Genomic DNA, 18,743 nt, shown 5'->3' on the forward strand with positions numbered 1-18,743 from the left:
ATTTTGTAAATAAACGTCAGTCTATTTTACGCATATAAACAAAAATTCTTCTTCTTATATGAGAATATAAATGAATATATTAAAATATTAGCCAATTTCATTTCAACTTAACTTATTAGTGACCAAGGCGGCTTTTACAGGTCGTCGACTTAAAAAGTAAAAAATATCTAACTGGTTTATTCGATCTTAGTGTCGGAACAACAGTTTTTTTCTAATATTTTTCTTACATGCATGTTTTGTGAAAAAACGGTTTATGAAATGATGGTTACACGTTCTAAAATGAGGAAAACATAAAAATTGAAAAGAATATGAAAACATTTGAAGAATGAAAAATGGATATATTTTCGTGGCCGCAAAACCAGCTTGAGCAGGCTAAAAGGTGCATATACTTTATGTTAGTGTGTTAAATCATCCCACACTGGTAATCTCAGAGTCATTCAAGTAATATATAATACACATAAGCCAATTCACCTATTATCTTAAAGTTTTGGGTTGAAAGCTTATGATTATCATGGTATACCATGAGAACGTGTTTTTCGATCGTTGGGAGCACCTCGTGGATATGGTGCCATAAAAAAAACTCTACGCATCAGATGATCATGTCTGAGCGCGAGAAAGGTGTGTTATTGTGTTAAATCTCTCATTGGTAATCTCAGAACCATTCAAGCTATAAGAAATAATACATACTAGATTTTGACCCGCACGCCCGTGCGGGTGTATTTTTTAAAAAAAATTATGATGTTATTTGATTTTTATGTCACTATTTAGGATTAGACAAAAAACTCGAATATGAAGAATTGAACCGATCCCAATCCGAATAAGTAGCACTAAATCCGGACCGGAATTGATTAAATATCCAAATTATTCAAAATTTTGGTATTTGAAAAACTGAAATCTAATCCGATCCGAACCGAAGTATTTTGGGTATCCAAAATAGATTTATATACTTATATATATTAATTATTTTTAGATTTTATATATATAAAAACATCCAGAATATATACGATACTTTTAAGTTTGCTTAAATGCTTGAAAATATATACAAATAATCAAACGTAAATATCTTAAATAGTTAAAATATACTCAAAACTCCAAAAAATATTTAAATAATTATTAATTCTCTACTAAATATTTAAACCAAACCTATTTAAATTGATTATCCAAATCCGAACCAAATCCTCAAAGATCTGAAATAAACACGAAATCCCAAAAAGACCCGAAAATGAACCCAAACGCCCACCCCTAATATGTGTCATATATATATTATATATGTGTCATCATAGGTTACAAAATATGTGTTATCATATAATTAATCATATTTTATACGTACCATCAAATAAGTTTTCTTATAATTAATAATATTTTATACGTACAATCATATAAATAATCACATAAATTATATTTTAAAATTTAATGTGAAATTTAAAACCATAATTTAAGTTGGTGTTTAAAATTGGTCTTTGTATTGTATTTTTCTTATATATATTGAAAACATTTTTATAATAGTTATTGAAAAATATGTTAGTAAAAATCAAATTTTGAATATATGTTTATTTTTGAATGAATTTTTGATATAAATCAATTTTAAATTATTATTTTGATTTGAATATATATATTATCAAGTAACATAGACCCATTATTTTTTTGATATAATGTAATGGACTTCCAATTTTTTAGTAGAATAAGCCCATTATTTTTTTTTCTAACTTACTACTATCTATGTATCCAAACAGTATTATTTTTTAACTACTATCCATATTGCCAAACAATCTCAATGTGTACTTCAACTTTAATAATATAGATGAACCAATTCATCTACTTTAAGGTTTAGGTTGAAAGTTTGGCTTATCAATTTATGTCTTTAATTGTAAAAATAACAACTCATCCACATATTTGGAAAACATGATTAAAACAATTAAATGTGATCAAAGTTAAAAAAAAAACTTAACTTTAGGTTTTAATTCGTTGATGTGGAACGTAAGTAACAATATAATTCACGGATGAAATGGATGGGGGTTGAACTTAATAAGTTATACAGTTAGTTGCAAGTTGCAACATATATTTAGATGTTCAAATAAGGCAGTTATGTTTTGATCAGAAAGGCATATGTATAAGCCTTAGTTTCAAAAAAAAAAGAGAGGCATATGTATAGCTTAAAATAACAAATAATTAGAATATAAATACTTAAATGTATATTTATTTTCAGAATATAAAATATTCTTACATTTTAAGAGAATTTTTGAATTTATTTTAAATTACCATTTTTATTCAACCACCAAAAACATCACAATTATCTTGTTAAATGATGATTAGTAAATCGAACTCTTACATTAGAACAATTTAATCGATAGAAATCTAAATTTATTTCAGTTACAATTTAGAAAACCAATTATTTCTATTAACACGAGTCGTTTTACCAAATAACAAGTCAACTACTTTTACTTAAAAAATTATTAAATTGTTTGAGAATAGAAGATGCATATATATACTCATATACAAACACCATTGGTCTAGTGGACAATAATATAAGTATATTTTTAGTACCGAGTTTCGGTTTTAACATTTGGTACGTAAAACTCTTTGCAATTGTGAATGCAAATGTTTTAGTGTGCTGCAAAGTTTTTATCAAAAACAAAAAAGTGTGCTGCAAAGTTTTTATCAGAAAAAACAAGTGTGCAAAGTTCGATCAGCCGTCATAACTCTAGTGTGTTATGATACTGATGGTTACATCCCGTCGTCCCTCGAGAAAAAAGCAGAGACAATAATGAGTCAATTAGTTAAATAACTAGATTTTTAAAATTGTTTTAAGGAAGTGACAAAAGCAAAAAGTTGCTATTAAAAATAAAGGTACCAGTAAAACTAAGTTGAAATTTATATGTTATTTTTGTTGAATATATATATATATATATATTGGCTGTTTTCATTAGTGAATTTGTGAATGTGTCTAACAAGCTAAATAATTCGGATATTACAGAAAGTTCAGATGTCACGAAACGTAAAGGAACCGAATTGAAATAAACAAATGAGATATACTTGGAACTAAGCAAGGCATCACATTTTTGAGACAGGATTTGACGCATTGTTCTAATCTCCATTAGCATTGTGAAAACTCTTGTCAATTCTTTATTTGTTTATATGTGGTACTTATAAACTAATAAATAAAATATTATATTTGTAAAATATATATATATATATATATATATATATGTGTGTGTGTGTGTGTATCACAAAATCAACAAAGTATAGATTCTTTTTATTGTCTGATCAGATCTACTTTTATTAAGAATCTTGTAATTACAACTGTGGTTCTTTTTCATTTTATGGCAAACATGGTTAAATTCAATAGTCGAGAATATGTCATTTGTCTGTCGCTACTACCTCTATTGGTAAAGCCGTACTAAGTGTAAACGCACCATGTTCCAGTCTTAACAGTTAAAGAGAGAGAATTAAATAATCGACTTTTATTCCTGATCTAAATGATTATGGGTCTCAATCTGAAACTTGTTGCAATAAAAACAAAAAAAAAGGTCAGTCATTGATTCAGCTGACTCTTATTCCAGTTTGACTACAGAGAATTATGGGTTTGATTGGTTAGTTATTGTGTAATTCAGAGTAAGAAAACAAGAGGAAATATGAGGAACAAATTAAGAATAAAATGAAGTAATAGAAAATAGTTTTTTTCTTAAAAACACATAGAAAATAGTTACGGACGCAACATTGTTAGAGCATCCACAATGGGAGCTCTTAAGAGAATCCTTAGAGGATATGGAGCCTACTTTCTTAGAGTTTGTGCAAAAATAATCTTTAAAATCCTTTGGTAAGGATTGATCCTTACACTGTTCACAGGTCCCATTGATTACGTGGCGGCCCGTGAATTGTCATCTTTTTTTTTTTTTTATTCAAAATATCCAAAATTAATCCGAAATGCCCTTGTGCTAAGGACTCCAATGAATCTCACCATTGCGCATGGTCTTACTCCATTCAAATCAAGAGGAACAAATATAAATTATTTTACACTTTTTGAATAGTTACCGGCGAGATAGTAATTAAAATATGGTTCACCTGATTGGCTTGATAACAACGTAACCAAAAATATATCGCTACAGGTGACTTACAGTCACAACTAGGGGTGTTCAATCCGGATATCGGTTCGGTTTCGGTTCGGTTTTTTACGGTTTTCGGTATTTCGGTTAGTAAAATATAACTACCATTCTAAATCCATATTTACTTCGTTCGGTTCGGTTTATATACCGTCGGTTTTCGGTTTATTCGGTTTTATACCAAAAAACATAATTATTTTGTTTGAGATCATATTATATGAATTTTAGAGTCATATTGTCAACACAGTCATTTATTAAAAATATATTACATGTTCAAATAAATGAACAAAAAAGTAAAAATGATTCTACCATCAAATAAAATAATCAAATCTATAACTAAAATCAAAGCTTGAAATTTTGAAAATAAAAATATGAAACAAAACAGAAACATGAAAAGTTTTTTTTACTCTTCCACATTTAGTGTTCATTAAAGTCATGTTTTTTCAATTGAAAATTTTCCATTAATTATTGTCCATCAAATTTATAATCTTCATATTAATTTAGCGAAGACTAAAATAAATCAAAAAGATCAAAAAAAGACTTAGAAAATTAGATGTCTGAATTGCGATGTATTGTTATTTAGTTATAGTTCAAGTGTTTTACAAATTAAGGTTTTTTATTACTATAAAATTATGGTAATAGTTATTAATACAAATTTAACTTATGTAACAAATAGATTTTTATGTATTGTTATAAAATAGATATATATTTACATGTTTCTACTTTTAATCGGTTTTATTCGGTTTATTCGGTTTAATCGGTTATATACCAAACCATATCCAAATCCTACGGTTTTTATAAAATTATATCCATTCGGTTTATATGGTATATACCAAAACCAAACCATATTATCTATTTCGGTTCGGTTCGGTACGGTTCGGTTTTACCTTATTGAACAACCCTAGTCACAACCTATATTGATTTCGGCCAAAATATTAAATTTAGTTAATTTCCTAAAACATTTTTTTGACTTTCTAAACAATGTTATCAATGAACTGGAATAACTTAACTAATTGTACTGATATTTCTAGTTTTATCATTATAATTTTATAAATGTGTGAGGGTTTAATTTTCAAACTCTGAATAAGAATGATAGGACTAAATTTTATATCATCGTGGTTTATTTGTATTATATTGTCGTTGAGTTATAAATCGAATCTAAATCCATAGAATGCATGTTATTAACAAAAATAAAATCAGAATAATGGAAGATAACATATTTATTCCATAAACCAAAAGACATACATATATTGAATACTACGGCATTCAGCTATGGGCTCTCCAGAAAGTGGAACTGAAATCAACCAAACTTAAACGTGCGTGTTGGTGTTACATATAGATGCTTCTTATTGCTTGACTAGATCTCTGTAGTTTTAGGATTCTTGGAACAACTGTATATTGTTCTGTTTCAATATATGGTAGACACGCGACTCTAAAATAATAAAAATTTAAAAGTATGTCTTTCACTTTGTTGACGAGTATCCAACGTGAGGTGCAGATTATAACTTATTTTCAAATACTTAAATATTAATAATCAACAATTTGAGTACAAATATACGTAATATAGTGAAACATCTATAAATTAATAATAGTACTATACCAAACTATAATTTTTTATTAATTTATAAAAGTTATTAATTTATCGATATACTAATTAAACCAAAAATTTAATTTAAGACTATAAAATTATATTAGTTTAAATTTTTTTAGTATATATTAATTTATAGAATATTAATTTAAAGAGGTTATATTGTATTAAGCTGGTGGTTTCATAAAAATATATATATATATATATATACTAATATATGTAGTGTGACATTTTTAGTACAGATATACGTGCTTTTTAAATCATCTTTCGCTTTCCACCGATCCAAGGGAAAAATATGTATTAATTCAAACTAAAGTTATGTTGTAATAATACACAACATTTATGTTTCCCATTGTTGACATAAAGCAGTAAAAATTAGCAATAAGAAATTGCAGGAAATTAAAAGAGATGAAAATGATGAAGAGATCAGCAATGCACAAGGGAAAAAGTAGAGAGCCCAAAACATTTTATATGCGGTTTTAGATCATCTCCGTGTATTTTCTGTTTTTCCTTTCAAATATTTTTGAAATATAGTATAGATAAATTTTAAAATAGAGATAAATCTTCTCTAGTGTAATGTATGTCTCTAAAATAGAAGATGTTTAGACCAAAAAAAAAAAAATAGAAGATGTTACTTCTTCATCTAAATATAAATGAATACTATTTTCTATAAATAAAAATAGTAATTTTTAAAGTAGAAAATAGAGATTTATTGAAGAAAAATGTCCTCTATAATAGTATTTGGAGTCAAGTAAAAAAATTCTTTCAACTATTCATAAAATCATGGCAAGGCCAGCATGAAAGTTTCTTTTGAGAGAAATACTTGGGTTCACCCCCTATGGTGAACCTCTAGGTTCACCAACCAATAATATTAAATAAATATTGTTAAATCTTCAGCAACTTGTAAAACACTAGACTACATGTAATTAATTTATAAGAATCTTAAATGTAATATTATTACTTACCGAATAAAGTAAAGCTAAAACTTGGAACTTCTCTTTAACGACCCACATGGATATGCTCCTCTCCGAGATCAAACTCAACAAAGCAGATTGGATCACACCAAAAAAAGAGAGGATCGCGGTGCTTGTGTATTGACATGGATACTTCCGGCATATTTTGGCTTGAACAATGAACCACGATGACCATATTAAGATTGATATGATCAGCATGACCGAACCCATGGCCCATTTTTGCGTTACCGCAGTAGTTGGACTATTTGACGTTTGTGTTTCTGCTTGAGCGTTTTGTGGAGTTAATGAGCCTCCTTTATAAAGCGTAAGTACCAAAGCTCCACAGATGCATATCATTGTGCCTAACACTTTGGCTCTTCCTATGTTGTTCTTGATGTTCAACGTCTCTTGCCTAATCATTCATTATTTGATAATATTGTACAATAGTTTATAAAACTGAATGAAGAATCCAAATGGTATGGAAATGTGTTTTGATCGATTTTCATTAGTACCTAAAGACGAGAGCCATAGCAAAAGTGATCGAAGGAACCATGTTGCTAAACGCTAAGGCGAAAGTGGAAGACGTATATTGTAGTCCAATTAGAAAGAAGTATTGCACCAAACTTGTCCTGCAAATTTGAAAGTGACAAAAAAAATTTACAGTTAAATTTCTTAACGTCCAATGTTAAAACCAATACCAAAAGAAACTTACCCCAGGAGAGCGCTTAAGAAAAGGGAACACAAGATACTACCAGTGAGTTTTGGCCTGTTATGTCTACAAAAAGAAAAACCAAATTAATTTCTTGCCAGTGGAATACGAATCTATCTTTTTCCTCGAAAAATATTGTAAAATATATTTAAGAATTTGTTGACTTTACACAAAAGAGACTGAAACCAAGAGTCAACAAGGCTCTCGAATAAACAAGACAGCCACTTATAATTTAATAAGTATAGAAACTTCAATGATCTTAACTAATCAACATAACCAGAAAATATTGGATTTAAGCAAAAAAAGTATATATATTGGATGAATTAGTTGAATTTTTATGATGAAGAAGTTATGTGACTAGAGTGAATCCGTGACTAGGTCACTGTACCCAAAGGCTCGAGTAGTTATATTATATCGACATATAAAACACACATACCTTTCTAAGAAAATAGCTAATGGTGTCAAGAACAGAGTTCCTGCGGCAAGTCGGTAAGTGGCCGCAACCATACGGTTAACTCCTTGATTAAGCATCTTCTTGAACATAACGTTTACACCGCTTAGCGCAATGTTTATAATTGACATCATAATCACAGCTTTCCACAATTTCCCATCCAACTTCACCATAATTTTGTATGTACGTATCAGTGTATATGTGTGTGTATATATAGATATATATGCTAGCACTTCTCTTATGTAGTTTTGGGAGGTTGTTGTGATAAAAATATTTGATGAGAGTGTGGCTATATATCGTGACTCAAATAATGCTCAGAATGGTATCATTATCGCATTTGCCTTTAACTAATCTCATTGTGCTTTGAACTTGGCTTTTCTGTCGTTGTTCTCTCAACTATTCATGACCCAAAAAAGAGAGCGAGAGAGAGGAAAAAAGGTTGATTAATTAATGGAAACTCTAGTAGCTTCCATTATCACGACGTGACATCATACACCAATTATATGCTTAATTCACTATATATACGTATAGAAACAACTTGAGAAATACTTGGGTTCACCCCCTATGGTGAACCTCTAGGTTCACCAACCAATAGTGATTGAGTATTTGAAATTTGATATCTTTTAAAAAAGGAAATAAAATTGAATATCCAAATTAGATTATATCTTTAAAATAAAATAATAAAAATACATAAAAATAGTTACAAAAAATAAATAAATAAATATTGTTAAATCTTCAGCAAAATATTAAACCCTATACCCTAAATCCTAAACCCTAAACATTAAACCTTAAACTTTGGATAAACTCTAAACGTTGGAAAATCTTAAACCCTAAATCATACACTAAAAACTAAATTTTAATAACACTAAACCCTAAATCCTAATCACTAAACCCTAAACCCTTGGGTAAACTATGAACCCTTGGGTAAACTCTGAACCCTTGAATAAATCATAAACTCTAGGGTTTAATTTTAAATATTTTTGATTTAGAGTTTATGATTTATCCAAGGGTTCAGGCTTTATCCAAGGGTTTAGGGTTTAGTGATTAAGGTTTAGGGTTTAGTGTTATTAAGATTTAGTTTTGATGTATGATTTAGGGTTTAAAATTTTCCAATGGTTTACGGTTTATCCAAGATTTAAGGTTTATAATTTAGGGTTTGGAGTTTAGAATTTAGGGTATAGGATTTAGTATTTTGCTAACATTTTAACAATATTTATTTATTTATTTTTTGTAACTATATTTATGTATTTTTATTATTTTATTTTAAAAATTTATATCATATTTGGAAATTCAATTTTATTTCCTTTTTTAAAAGATATCAAATATCAAATAAAATTGAATTTCCAAATATGATATAAATTTTTAAAATAAAATTGAATTTCCAAATATGATATAAATTTTTAAAATAAAATAATAAAAATACATAAATATAGTTACAAAAAATAAATAAATAAATATTGTTAAAATGTTAGCAAAATACTAAATCCTATACCCTAAATTCTAAACTCCAAACCCTAAATTATAAACCTTAAATCTTGGATAAACCGTAAACCATTGGAAAATTTTAAACCCTAAATCATACATCAAAACTAAATCTTAATAACACTAAACCCTAAACCTTAATCACTAAACCCTAAACCCTTGGATAAAGCCTGAACCCTTGGATAAATCATAAACTCTAAATCAAAAATATTTAAAATTAAACCCTAGAGTTTATGATTTATTCAAGGGTTCAGAGTTTACCCAAGGGTTCATAGTTTACCCAAGGGTTTAGTGATTAGGATTTAGGGTTTAGTGTTATTAAAATTTAGTTTTTAGTGTATGATTTAGGGTTTAAGATTTTCCAACGTTTAGAGTTTATCCAAAGTTTAAGGTTTAATGTTTAGGGTTTAGGATTTAGGGTATAGGGTTTAATATTTTGCTGAAGATTTAACAATATTTATTTATTTATTTTTTGTAACTATTTTTATGTATTTTTATTATTTTATTTTAAAGATATAATCTAATTTGGATATTCAATTTTATTTCCTTTTTTAAAAGATATCAAATTTCAAATACTCAATCACTATTGGTTGGTGAACCTAGAGGTTCACCATAGGGGGTGAACCCAAGTATTTCTCAAGTTGTTTCTATACGTATATATAGTGAATTAAGCATATAATTGGTGTATGATGTCACGTCGTGATAATGGAAGCTACTAGAGTTTCCATTAATTAATCAACCTTTTTTCCTCTCTCTCGCTCTCTTTTTTGGGTCATGAATAGTTGAGAGAACAACGACAGAAAAGCCAAGTTCAAAGCACAATGAGATTAGTTAAAGGCAAATGCGATAATGATACCATTCTGAGCATTATTTGAGTCACGATATATAGCCACACTCTCATCAAATATTTTTATCACAACAACCTCCCAAAACTACATAAGAGAAGTGCTAGCATATATATCTATATATACACACACATATACACTGATACGTACATACAAAATTATGGTGAAGTTGGATGGGAAATTGTGGAAAGCTGTGATTATGATGTCAATTATAAACATTGCGCTAAGCGGTGTAAACGTTATGTTCAAGAAGATGCTTAATCAAGGAGTTAACCGTATGGTTGCGGCCACTTACCGACTTGCCGCAGGAACTCTGTTCTTGACACCATTAGCTATTTTCTTAGAAAGGTATGTGTGTTTTATATGTCGATATAATATAACTACTCGAGCCTTTGGGTACAGTGACCTAGTCACGGATTCACTCTAGTCACATAACTTCTTCATCATAAAAATTCAACTAATTCATCCAATATATATACTTTTTTTGCTTAAATCCAATATTTTCTGGTTATGTTGATTAGTTAAGATCATTGAAGTTTCTATACTTATTAAATTATAAGTGGCTGTCTTGTTTATTCGAGAGCCTTGTTGACTCTTGGTTTCAGTCTCTTTTGTGTAAAGTCAACAAATTCTTAAATATATTTTACAATATTTTTCGAGGAAAAAGATAGATTCGTATTCCACTGGCAAGAAATTAATTTGGTTTTTCTTTTTGTAGACATAACAGGCCAAAACTCACTGGTAGTATCTTGTGTTCCCTTTTCTTAAGCGCTCTCCTGGGGTAAGTTTCTTTTGGTATTGGTTTTAACATTGGACGTTAAGAAATTTAACTGTAAATTTTTTTTGTCACTTTCAAATTTGCAGGACAAGTTTGGTGCAATACTTCTTTCTAATTGGACTACAATATACGTCTTCCACTTTCGCCTTAGCGTTTAGCAACATGGTTCCTTCGATCACTTTTGCTATGGCTCTCGTCTTTAGGTACTAATGAAAATCGATCAAAACACATTTCCATACCATTTGGATTCTTCATTCAGTTTTATAAACTATTGTACAATATTATCAAATAATGAATGATTAGGCAAGAGACGTTGAACATCAAGAACAACATAGGAAGAGCCAAAGTGTTAGGCACAATGATATGCATCTGTGGAGCTTTGGTACTTACGCTTTATAAAGGAGGCTCATTAACTCCACAAAACGCTCAAGCAGAAACACAAACGTCAAATAGTCCAACTACTGCGGTAACGCAAAAATGGGCCATGGGTTCGGTCATGCTGATCATATCAATCTTAATATGGTCATCGTGGTTCATTGTTCAAGCCAAAATATGCCGGAAGTATCCATGTCAATACACAAGCACCGCGATCCTCTCTTTTTTTGGTGTGATCCAATCTGCTTTGTTGAGTTTGATCTCGGAGAGGAGCATATCCATGTGGGTCGTTAAAGAGAAGTTCCAAGTTTTAGCTTTACTTTATTCGGTAAGTAATAATATTACATTTAAGATTCTTATAAATTAATTACATGTAGTCTAGTGTTTTACAAGTTGCAATTTCTTAAAAAATCGGTTTTAATGAAAGTAAGCAACTATGATCGGTACTTGTATAGGGCATCGTGGGATCTGGATTGTGCTACGTGGGAATGTCATGGTGTCTCCAGCAAAGAGGTCCGGTTTTCACGTCTAGCTTCATCCCTTTGATTCAAGTTTTTGCTGCCTTTTTCAGCTTCTCTTTTCTTCACGAGCAAATTTACTGCGGAAGGTAACATACTTTTCCTTTCTACATATATATATATATATATATATATATATATATATATATATATATATATATATATATCTTTAACCTAATATCAAAATACATACAAACAAACGATTTTAGAATTGCATTGGATCAAACATATCATAATACAATGTTGCATAATACATATTTTAGTATTCAATGACTTGTATAGAATATGTCTATACTAAAGAGTAAAGACCCTATTTGGCAAAACAAAGAAAAAGAAAAAAAAAAAGAGTAAAGACCCTTTCATCTGCGTGACCTTTTGAACGTGGAACTGGAATTAGACGAAGTTGACGCATGCATCATATTGCATAACAAAAAAAAAATCATTAACTTGGTAGAATATCATTGAAACTTATCCAGACCTTTAATATCTGTGATAAATACCTTTTATCGAAGTGGAGATTGAGATCAAATATGAGAAATGATTACACAAGAAGGACACCTAATTTTATGGGTTTCTTTCGCCTAACGTACGGTAGATATCAAGTGGTTCTTTTTGACATTTGTTACTAATAGTTTTTGATACACGAACTGTATATGTTGCATGACAAAAAGTGTGATAGGATCAGTGGTCATCATCGTGGGACTTTATATACTTTTATGGGGCAAAAGCAAGGATAAGCCGACACAAGTAACCAAACAAGAACCATTAAATCTCGATCTTGAAGATTCTGGGACAGCTCCAAAGGAACTTAATAGTGCTGCCCATCCAGTGTCTGGAAAATAATTACTTTGATATACATATAGTTGTTTTGCATATGGTAATGAACTAATACTTAATTACAGTGAATGTCTGACAGAAAATCATAACACTAAAACTGTTATACAGAAATAAAAATATGTTCAAATTTCGAGTTTCTGAGATGTTTGCCAATAAATAAATGATGACCGAATTATGGTTATATAGAAGCATCATCAAATGCCCGTCTAGCTCAGTTGGTAGAGCGCAAGGCTCTTAACCTTGTGGTCGTGGGTTCGCGTTCCACGGTGGGCGATTTTTTTAAAATGTAAATGTATATTGCTTTTGAGTAAAAACTATTGATTACCAAGGAATTACCTTAGTTAGTTTAAGAGTTTATATATATCGTCAGATTTTCGTTTATTTCATTTTCTTTGCATTGGCTTAATGATAATCCCAACTGCTTTCGTTTTCGTGTATAACATTAAATCTTCTCTCTATATTTTCCCTAAAATCATAGTATAATTTTTCCATGTAAGAACTTCGATACAACATATTTCATTTCATAAGGTAAGCAACGACTAGCTACTTTTTTTTTGAAACACACTTCCATTAAAACTTTTAGGTGAGGGGATTTACTCGCTCATTTATTACTACAAAGCTTTATTTAGCAAGCGCTAAGATCTGCAACCACATTTTGCAGTCTTGAACTCCAAACAAAAGAGATAAATTCAAACTCAGCTGCTAGTGCTAAGATATCAAACTCAGCTGCTAGTGCTACTGCCCTTCTAAGTAACGACTAGCTACTATTACTCTATTATACAACAGAAGTCCCTATATTATGTACGCATCACCGTAAGTCAACATGATTAACTACCTTCCTTACAAAATCGATCTTCATATTTCTAATTATAACTCAACATCTTGTTTGACCGATCCACAATCATTTAAAATTTTAAATCATGTCAGGAGATCGGTTATTGATCAGGCGCTTACTATGGATCGGATAATCATTTTGTAACAATTAAGTATCTTGGTATCTTTGGCTGAAGAAAAAATTCAAGTTTTGGTATAGGCTATTACCGTTGTGAGATCATCAATATGCTGTACATACAAATTTATATACTTATTAAATGCTAGAGGAATAATGAAGAGACTAAATCTATGATATAAATCTTAAAGTAGGTTTACAAGACAAACCTTAGTGGTGTCAATATCTTCCAATATGTTTTACAAAAAAAAAATATCTTCCAATACGTTGGTCTTCTTATGCTCTCCTGCAGTAATGCCAAAGACATATCTAGAATGGAGACATGCTCAGTGCTTTTACTAACTATTTTATAATAAAATAAAGATCGTTTTTTCTAAAGGAAAACGAAAATATTCTTAACTTAAAATGATTACCTAAGCTTAAACATAAAACTAGTTAATGAAATTATACAAATGCTACAAGTATTACAAGCTAAGTACTTTTTGTTGTTTTGATTATATGTTATGTCCAGGAAGATGACTTGCTGATCCACGAGAAATCATTTTTTATATATTCTATAAGTTGATAGGGTTAATACACACTGGCTAATCCGAATTTAGAATAAGTTTTGACTGATGTTAAGGGGTAACTGAATCGCATGTTATCAGATTATCAGATAAACTATTTAGACCGAAATTCAAACCAAAATTTTCCATATAGTTGTGATTTTGTTTCAGTGGAAACACGTATCCCAAAAAAACGTTTTAGCACATTTCTAAATTTCGTCTACCATTTTACGACAGCATGCCATAAAACATTATAGAAATACACAAATCGACCAGATATTTTCTTCTTGGGTTTCCGTTTAAATGAAAAACTCTTACTTATCTTATACAACCCTAGTTTTTGGTCCACCATCAAATGCTTGGATGCACTTGAAATTTTTTTTTTTTTGTTGAAATGTTAAATTTATATATCAACAAAAGAAAAAAAATGTTTACAGTACTGAAATCTTTTAAAATGCTACTGCAGTACAACGATTTAATTCTTTACCAGCCATCTTTGCACTTGAAATCTTTAAACTCGAATCATCAATATTCGTTTCTCTCGCTTGCTCCTTCTCGGTTATAGCCAACAAGGTTCTCATTTTTCTCGCGGAACTTAGACTCCTGTCACTCCTCGGTGCAGCAATGTCTGTGAGCTCGCACGATTCCTGTTATGGTGTATAAATTGATATAATGGATTGATTACGATGGTGAAAGAAAAATGTCGATGTATACAAATTATTTAAGAAATAATTTTGTGAAAGCAAACGTATACTTTAGGATGCAGAGTCATGCAGTGTCTGTGTCTATGTATCTTTATCTCACGATAGTCAAGACTTGTCACCAGCATCTCCGCCTATTAAAACAAATCGAGATATATAAAGCAAAAGAAAGTTATTAATAGCTATTTTACTAAGCTAATCTTAAGAAGAAAGAAACCAATATTCGAGAAAAGATCGTAAGGTGACAAAAAAGTAAAATTAGATATCTTTATGTAAAGGCACCTTCATGAGCATAGATATGGTCCTCTTCTAGGGCTTGAATATGATTATATGGAAAGCTAGGATTATATTTGTGAATCTCATCATGATTATGAAAGATAGATTCTGCGACATTATCTTTCTCTCTCTCTCTTTTCTTTTGTTGTTTCTGAAGAAGAGATACATACATACACCCAAAAACTTTTGTCGTAGAATTTTCAGTAATCTAGTGACTTGATTAATAGTTCACAAATGTTTTTACACCCAGAAATCTGGAAATTGGATCTCTTAAAATGAAGTTTATCATCAGTTATATTAGAATTAAAAATTATACGTTAATTTGTATAAAACAGTTTAGTAATGTGGCGAAAGTAGAATCATCAAATATGTATGCATTCATTAGACATTTAAAATTATCAATGGTATAATCATTTGTAATAAATTTTTATGTCCTCTGGTAGTAGCAAAAACAAAGAATATTAGTACTTCTAAGTGCATTTACACTATTATAATCAATCTCTAATTTTTATCTGTTATGTTGGCCCCTCGAAGATATATATAAATCATACTTTTTTATTCTTTTGTAAAGATGAGTTGGGTCAGGTTCTATAATCCCACCACTGATCAGTAGGACTGCGCAACATTGATTGATATAATAAACTATGATATATAACATATCAGAATATGATACAAAAAATATTTATTCTGCATTACATTTGATCTTTTATACAAAGTTTCTACAGACAACAACACTCATGGTGATTACAAAACCACAAGCAAGCAGAAGTCTGCTAAAAAAACACTCAACAACAATGGTACAACACACAAAGAGAAGATAAATCTTGTCTTCTCGATTATTTAACCTCACATAAGAAGAAGAGATGGAAGAAAAACAAATCCTTTTGTTTCCTTCATCATCCAAGAACACACCAAACTGCACATTTACTTCATCCTCAATCACTCACGAGGTGCGTTCCTCTTGAACAACGCATAAGCATCGCTGTAAATAGCGATCGCATTGGCCAATACCGCAAGAACAACCATGAAAACAGCTAAGATCGTGTCTCTGCTTGATGCTTTGCCATGACGATCCCTGCAAGAAACATAACAAGAAGAACTCTGCTTAACTACAAACACTAAAACAAAAACTCATGTTCTTATTCACATAATTTAATCAAACTCACTTTAGTATAATAGAAGCTGGGAATATGAAGCCGAGACAAACAGCAGCAGTAGCTCCAGTGAACTGGAACGCGTCCCAAATGCTCGGGATGCAGTTTGCACCCAAGAAGATGACAGAGATGAGACCAGCGCTGAGGCAACCGAACCTTACATTCGAGGAGGTTAACGATGGAGCAGAAGGGAACAAGAGGCCATCAATGTTAATCCTCAACGGGTAGAAAACAATAGGGAACACAAGCATAAGATGAAGCGCGTAGCTAACTCGAACCGCGTCGTTGAGGACAGAACCAAGAGGGATTCCAAGATCAGTGTCAAAGTTCGAAAGGACATCATCAAGAGTATCGTCTCCAAACAAGAGGAATCCGAAAATGCTTATCATTATGTATACAGATGAGCAAAGCACAAGAGCTGATCTGACTACAGGTTTTATCTGAGAGGGATCGTCAAGCTCGTTTTGTATGCTGTGAACTGAAACAAATCAAGAAAACGTGAGTCTTTTGTTTTGTTTCATTCTTGGAAGCTTATGATTCTAATCAAGAACAGATGATTTACCATTGTAGTGGCAAATGAACGCGGTGACAAGAACAGGTACAACTGTGAAGAGATTCAAGAAGGATGTTAAGTCACTAACATCTGGTAACAATCTTGGCATCGCCACGCCACCATTGATAAACTTCATGATAGATATCCCCGCTGTGATGATGAGAAACACGACGGCTAGAGCCACTGATAAGGCAGATGTAAATCTCAAAGAATCTGCAAAGAAAGCATAAGCATATGTCAGAGAAGCAATTAAAATGCATAGACCAAATCTAGTTATGGCAAGGCAAGCACGGAGCCGGTCCTGGGCATATCCGAGTGAAACATTAGTCTATAGCCCCTAAAATTTTCGGAAAATATTACATAGACATAGGTCTGCAAAATTGTTAAAAATATTATTTTTATAGAAACATTTACTAAATCGTCTACAACCCCTAAAATCTCATGATTTATAACAACCGAAAAACTAACCAATTCGCTTGAAGCAAGCCAAAGGAGCAAAGACACCAAGAGTTGTAATGATAAGAATAGCAAGTCTTCCGTTCCACCAATGGTGACCGAACCATCCTTCAAGAACACCATAATGGTGGATACCATCTTCTGTCTTACCAGCCAACACATCACCTTCAACAAACAAACAACCAGAGTAAGATTCAATCAGCTAGGTGGCGCCCCGCCTAGACGCCAAATAAAATTTTTAAAAAGAACAGTCTAACCGATTGCCTAAACAATAAACCTCTATAAAGCGTCTACTAGGCGCCCCAAATAGAGCCTAAACAAACGATTTTTATAGAACATTTTTTTAAAAAATAAGTCTAGCCATTAAAAAATTAGTCTAGGCGTCCGCCTAAGCAATCAAGCCCTATAAAGCTTCTAATTACCGCCTACCTATTTTTTTCATTCAACAAAATAACATCAGATTATTATTTAATTAGACTAGGAGACGAGTAACCATACCAATGATGATCATGTAGACAATCAAAACACCAATGTTGTTAACTAGCACAGCAACTTGAAGCAAAACCTTCCCAGGCTTCCCAAAAGAGTCACCCATCAAGCCACCGTAAGACTTACTCTTCTTAACCTCACTAAACCTAAGCAAGAACTCTATAGACGCATCGCTCAAGAAAGCCATGACAACAATCATCGTGATCCCGAGCACCAGTCCCAGGATCTTCATCGTCGCGGGTAGAGCCATGATGCCAGCACCGATTATGGTCGTGGCGAGATTGAAAACGGCGCCGCTAAACGAAGCTCCGTTGAACTCGTCGTGAGCCGCCACTTCGTCTCCCTGAGTTGTGGGCAATAAAGGAGCCAACACGTCGGAGGAGGAAGAGCACCTCCTTGGAATGGGCGCAACGTCTTGAATCGTCATCTTGGGATTGATAAAGGAGAGAACTTTGATTCTTAATACAGAGCAGAGAGGAGGGTTGATTCAGCTGATTAGACAAGTGGGAATCGAAAAGTCTAAAATTGATCGAGACCCAGTTGGTAATTATCGAAAATGGATGAACCCAGATGAAAAATTTATACAAAGGCGAAACCTTTGAAGTTTGACAAAGAGTGGAGATTTCGAATTGTCCGAATAAGAAGAAGGTTGGGGGAGAAGGAGAAGGTGGAGATGTAGATGAAGTTTATAGGCTCGATGTTTTGTCTTGCTGACGTGGAAATGATTATAATAATCTGTACGGAACTGTTACAATCCTTTTTTTAAAAGGGATTTTTTTTGGATTGCTATTGGATAATAGGTAACGTGGTGAGCTAAATTTGTAAAACTGAACGATCAAAATTCACTGTATTTATGAATTTTTATGATGACGACTTATTTGACCTTAGGTGGTGCTGATTAGATTGCAGAGAGAATCGACGCCGCGTTTATGATTCACTGGATCGATTACCATACGTGGAAGTGCATAAAGATAATGGGAACTT

General features: G+C 31.4%; 3 protein-coding genes and 1 non-coding gene across 4 annotated transcripts; 2 read left to right on the forward strand and 2 right to left on the reverse strand.

The window, feature by feature from the left end:
- Positions 1-6,614: 6,614 nt before the first annotated feature.
- On the reverse strand, positions 6,615-8,082 carry LOC125577689 (WAT1-related protein At3g30340-like). Its single transcript, XM_048739327.1, has 4 exons — positions 7,787-8,082; positions 7,354-7,416; positions 7,154-7,270; positions 6,615-7,053 (listed from the first exon to the last, which is right to left on the reverse strand). The coding sequence occupies exons 1-4, from the start codon at positions 7,972-7,974 to the stop codon at positions 6,615-6,617; spliced, it is 807 nt and encodes a 268-aa protein (XP_048595284.1). The 5' UTR covers positions 7,975-8,082.
- Positions 8,083-10,180: 2,098 nt separating this feature from the next.
- Positions 10,181-12,763, forward strand: LOC106363990 (WAT1-related protein At3g30340). The gene is made up of 6 exons (XM_048739328.1): positions 10,181-10,476; positions 10,847-10,909; positions 10,993-11,109; positions 11,210-11,609; positions 11,737-11,888; positions 12,471-12,763. The coding sequence occupies exons 1-6, from the start codon at positions 10,289-10,291 to the stop codon at positions 12,640-12,642; spliced, it is 1,092 nt and encodes a 363-aa protein (XP_048595285.1). The 5' UTR covers positions 10,181-10,288; the 3' UTR covers positions 12,643-12,763.
- A 73-nt stretch (positions 12,764-12,836) lies between these two features.
- Positions 12,837-12,909, forward strand: TRNAK-CUU. Its single transcript has one exon. It is a non-coding gene; the product is annotated as a tRNA-Lys (tRNA).
- Positions 12,910-15,774: 2,865 nt separating this feature from the next.
- Positions 15,775-18,450, reverse strand: LOC106365834 (amino acid transporter AVT6A-like). The gene is made up of 5 exons (XM_013805337.3): positions 17,769-18,450; positions 17,283-17,435; positions 16,824-17,027; positions 16,274-16,739; positions 15,775-16,182 (listed from the first exon to the last, which is right to left on the reverse strand). Exons 1-5 carry the CDS (start codon positions 18,184-18,186, stop codon positions 16,047-16,049), a joined length of 1,377 nt encoding a protein of 458 aa, XP_013660791.2. The 5' UTR covers positions 18,187-18,450; the 3' UTR covers positions 15,775-16,046.
- Between the last annotated feature and the right edge of the window lie 293 nt (positions 18,451-18,743).

The sequence above is a fragment of the Brassica napus genome, chromosome A9 (assembly GCF_020379485.1).
Source record: "Brassica napus cultivar Da-Ae chromosome A9, Da-Ae, whole genome shotgun sequence".
Classification (NCBI taxonomy): domain Eukaryota; kingdom Viridiplantae; phylum Streptophyta; class Magnoliopsida; order Brassicales; family Brassicaceae; genus Brassica; species Brassica napus.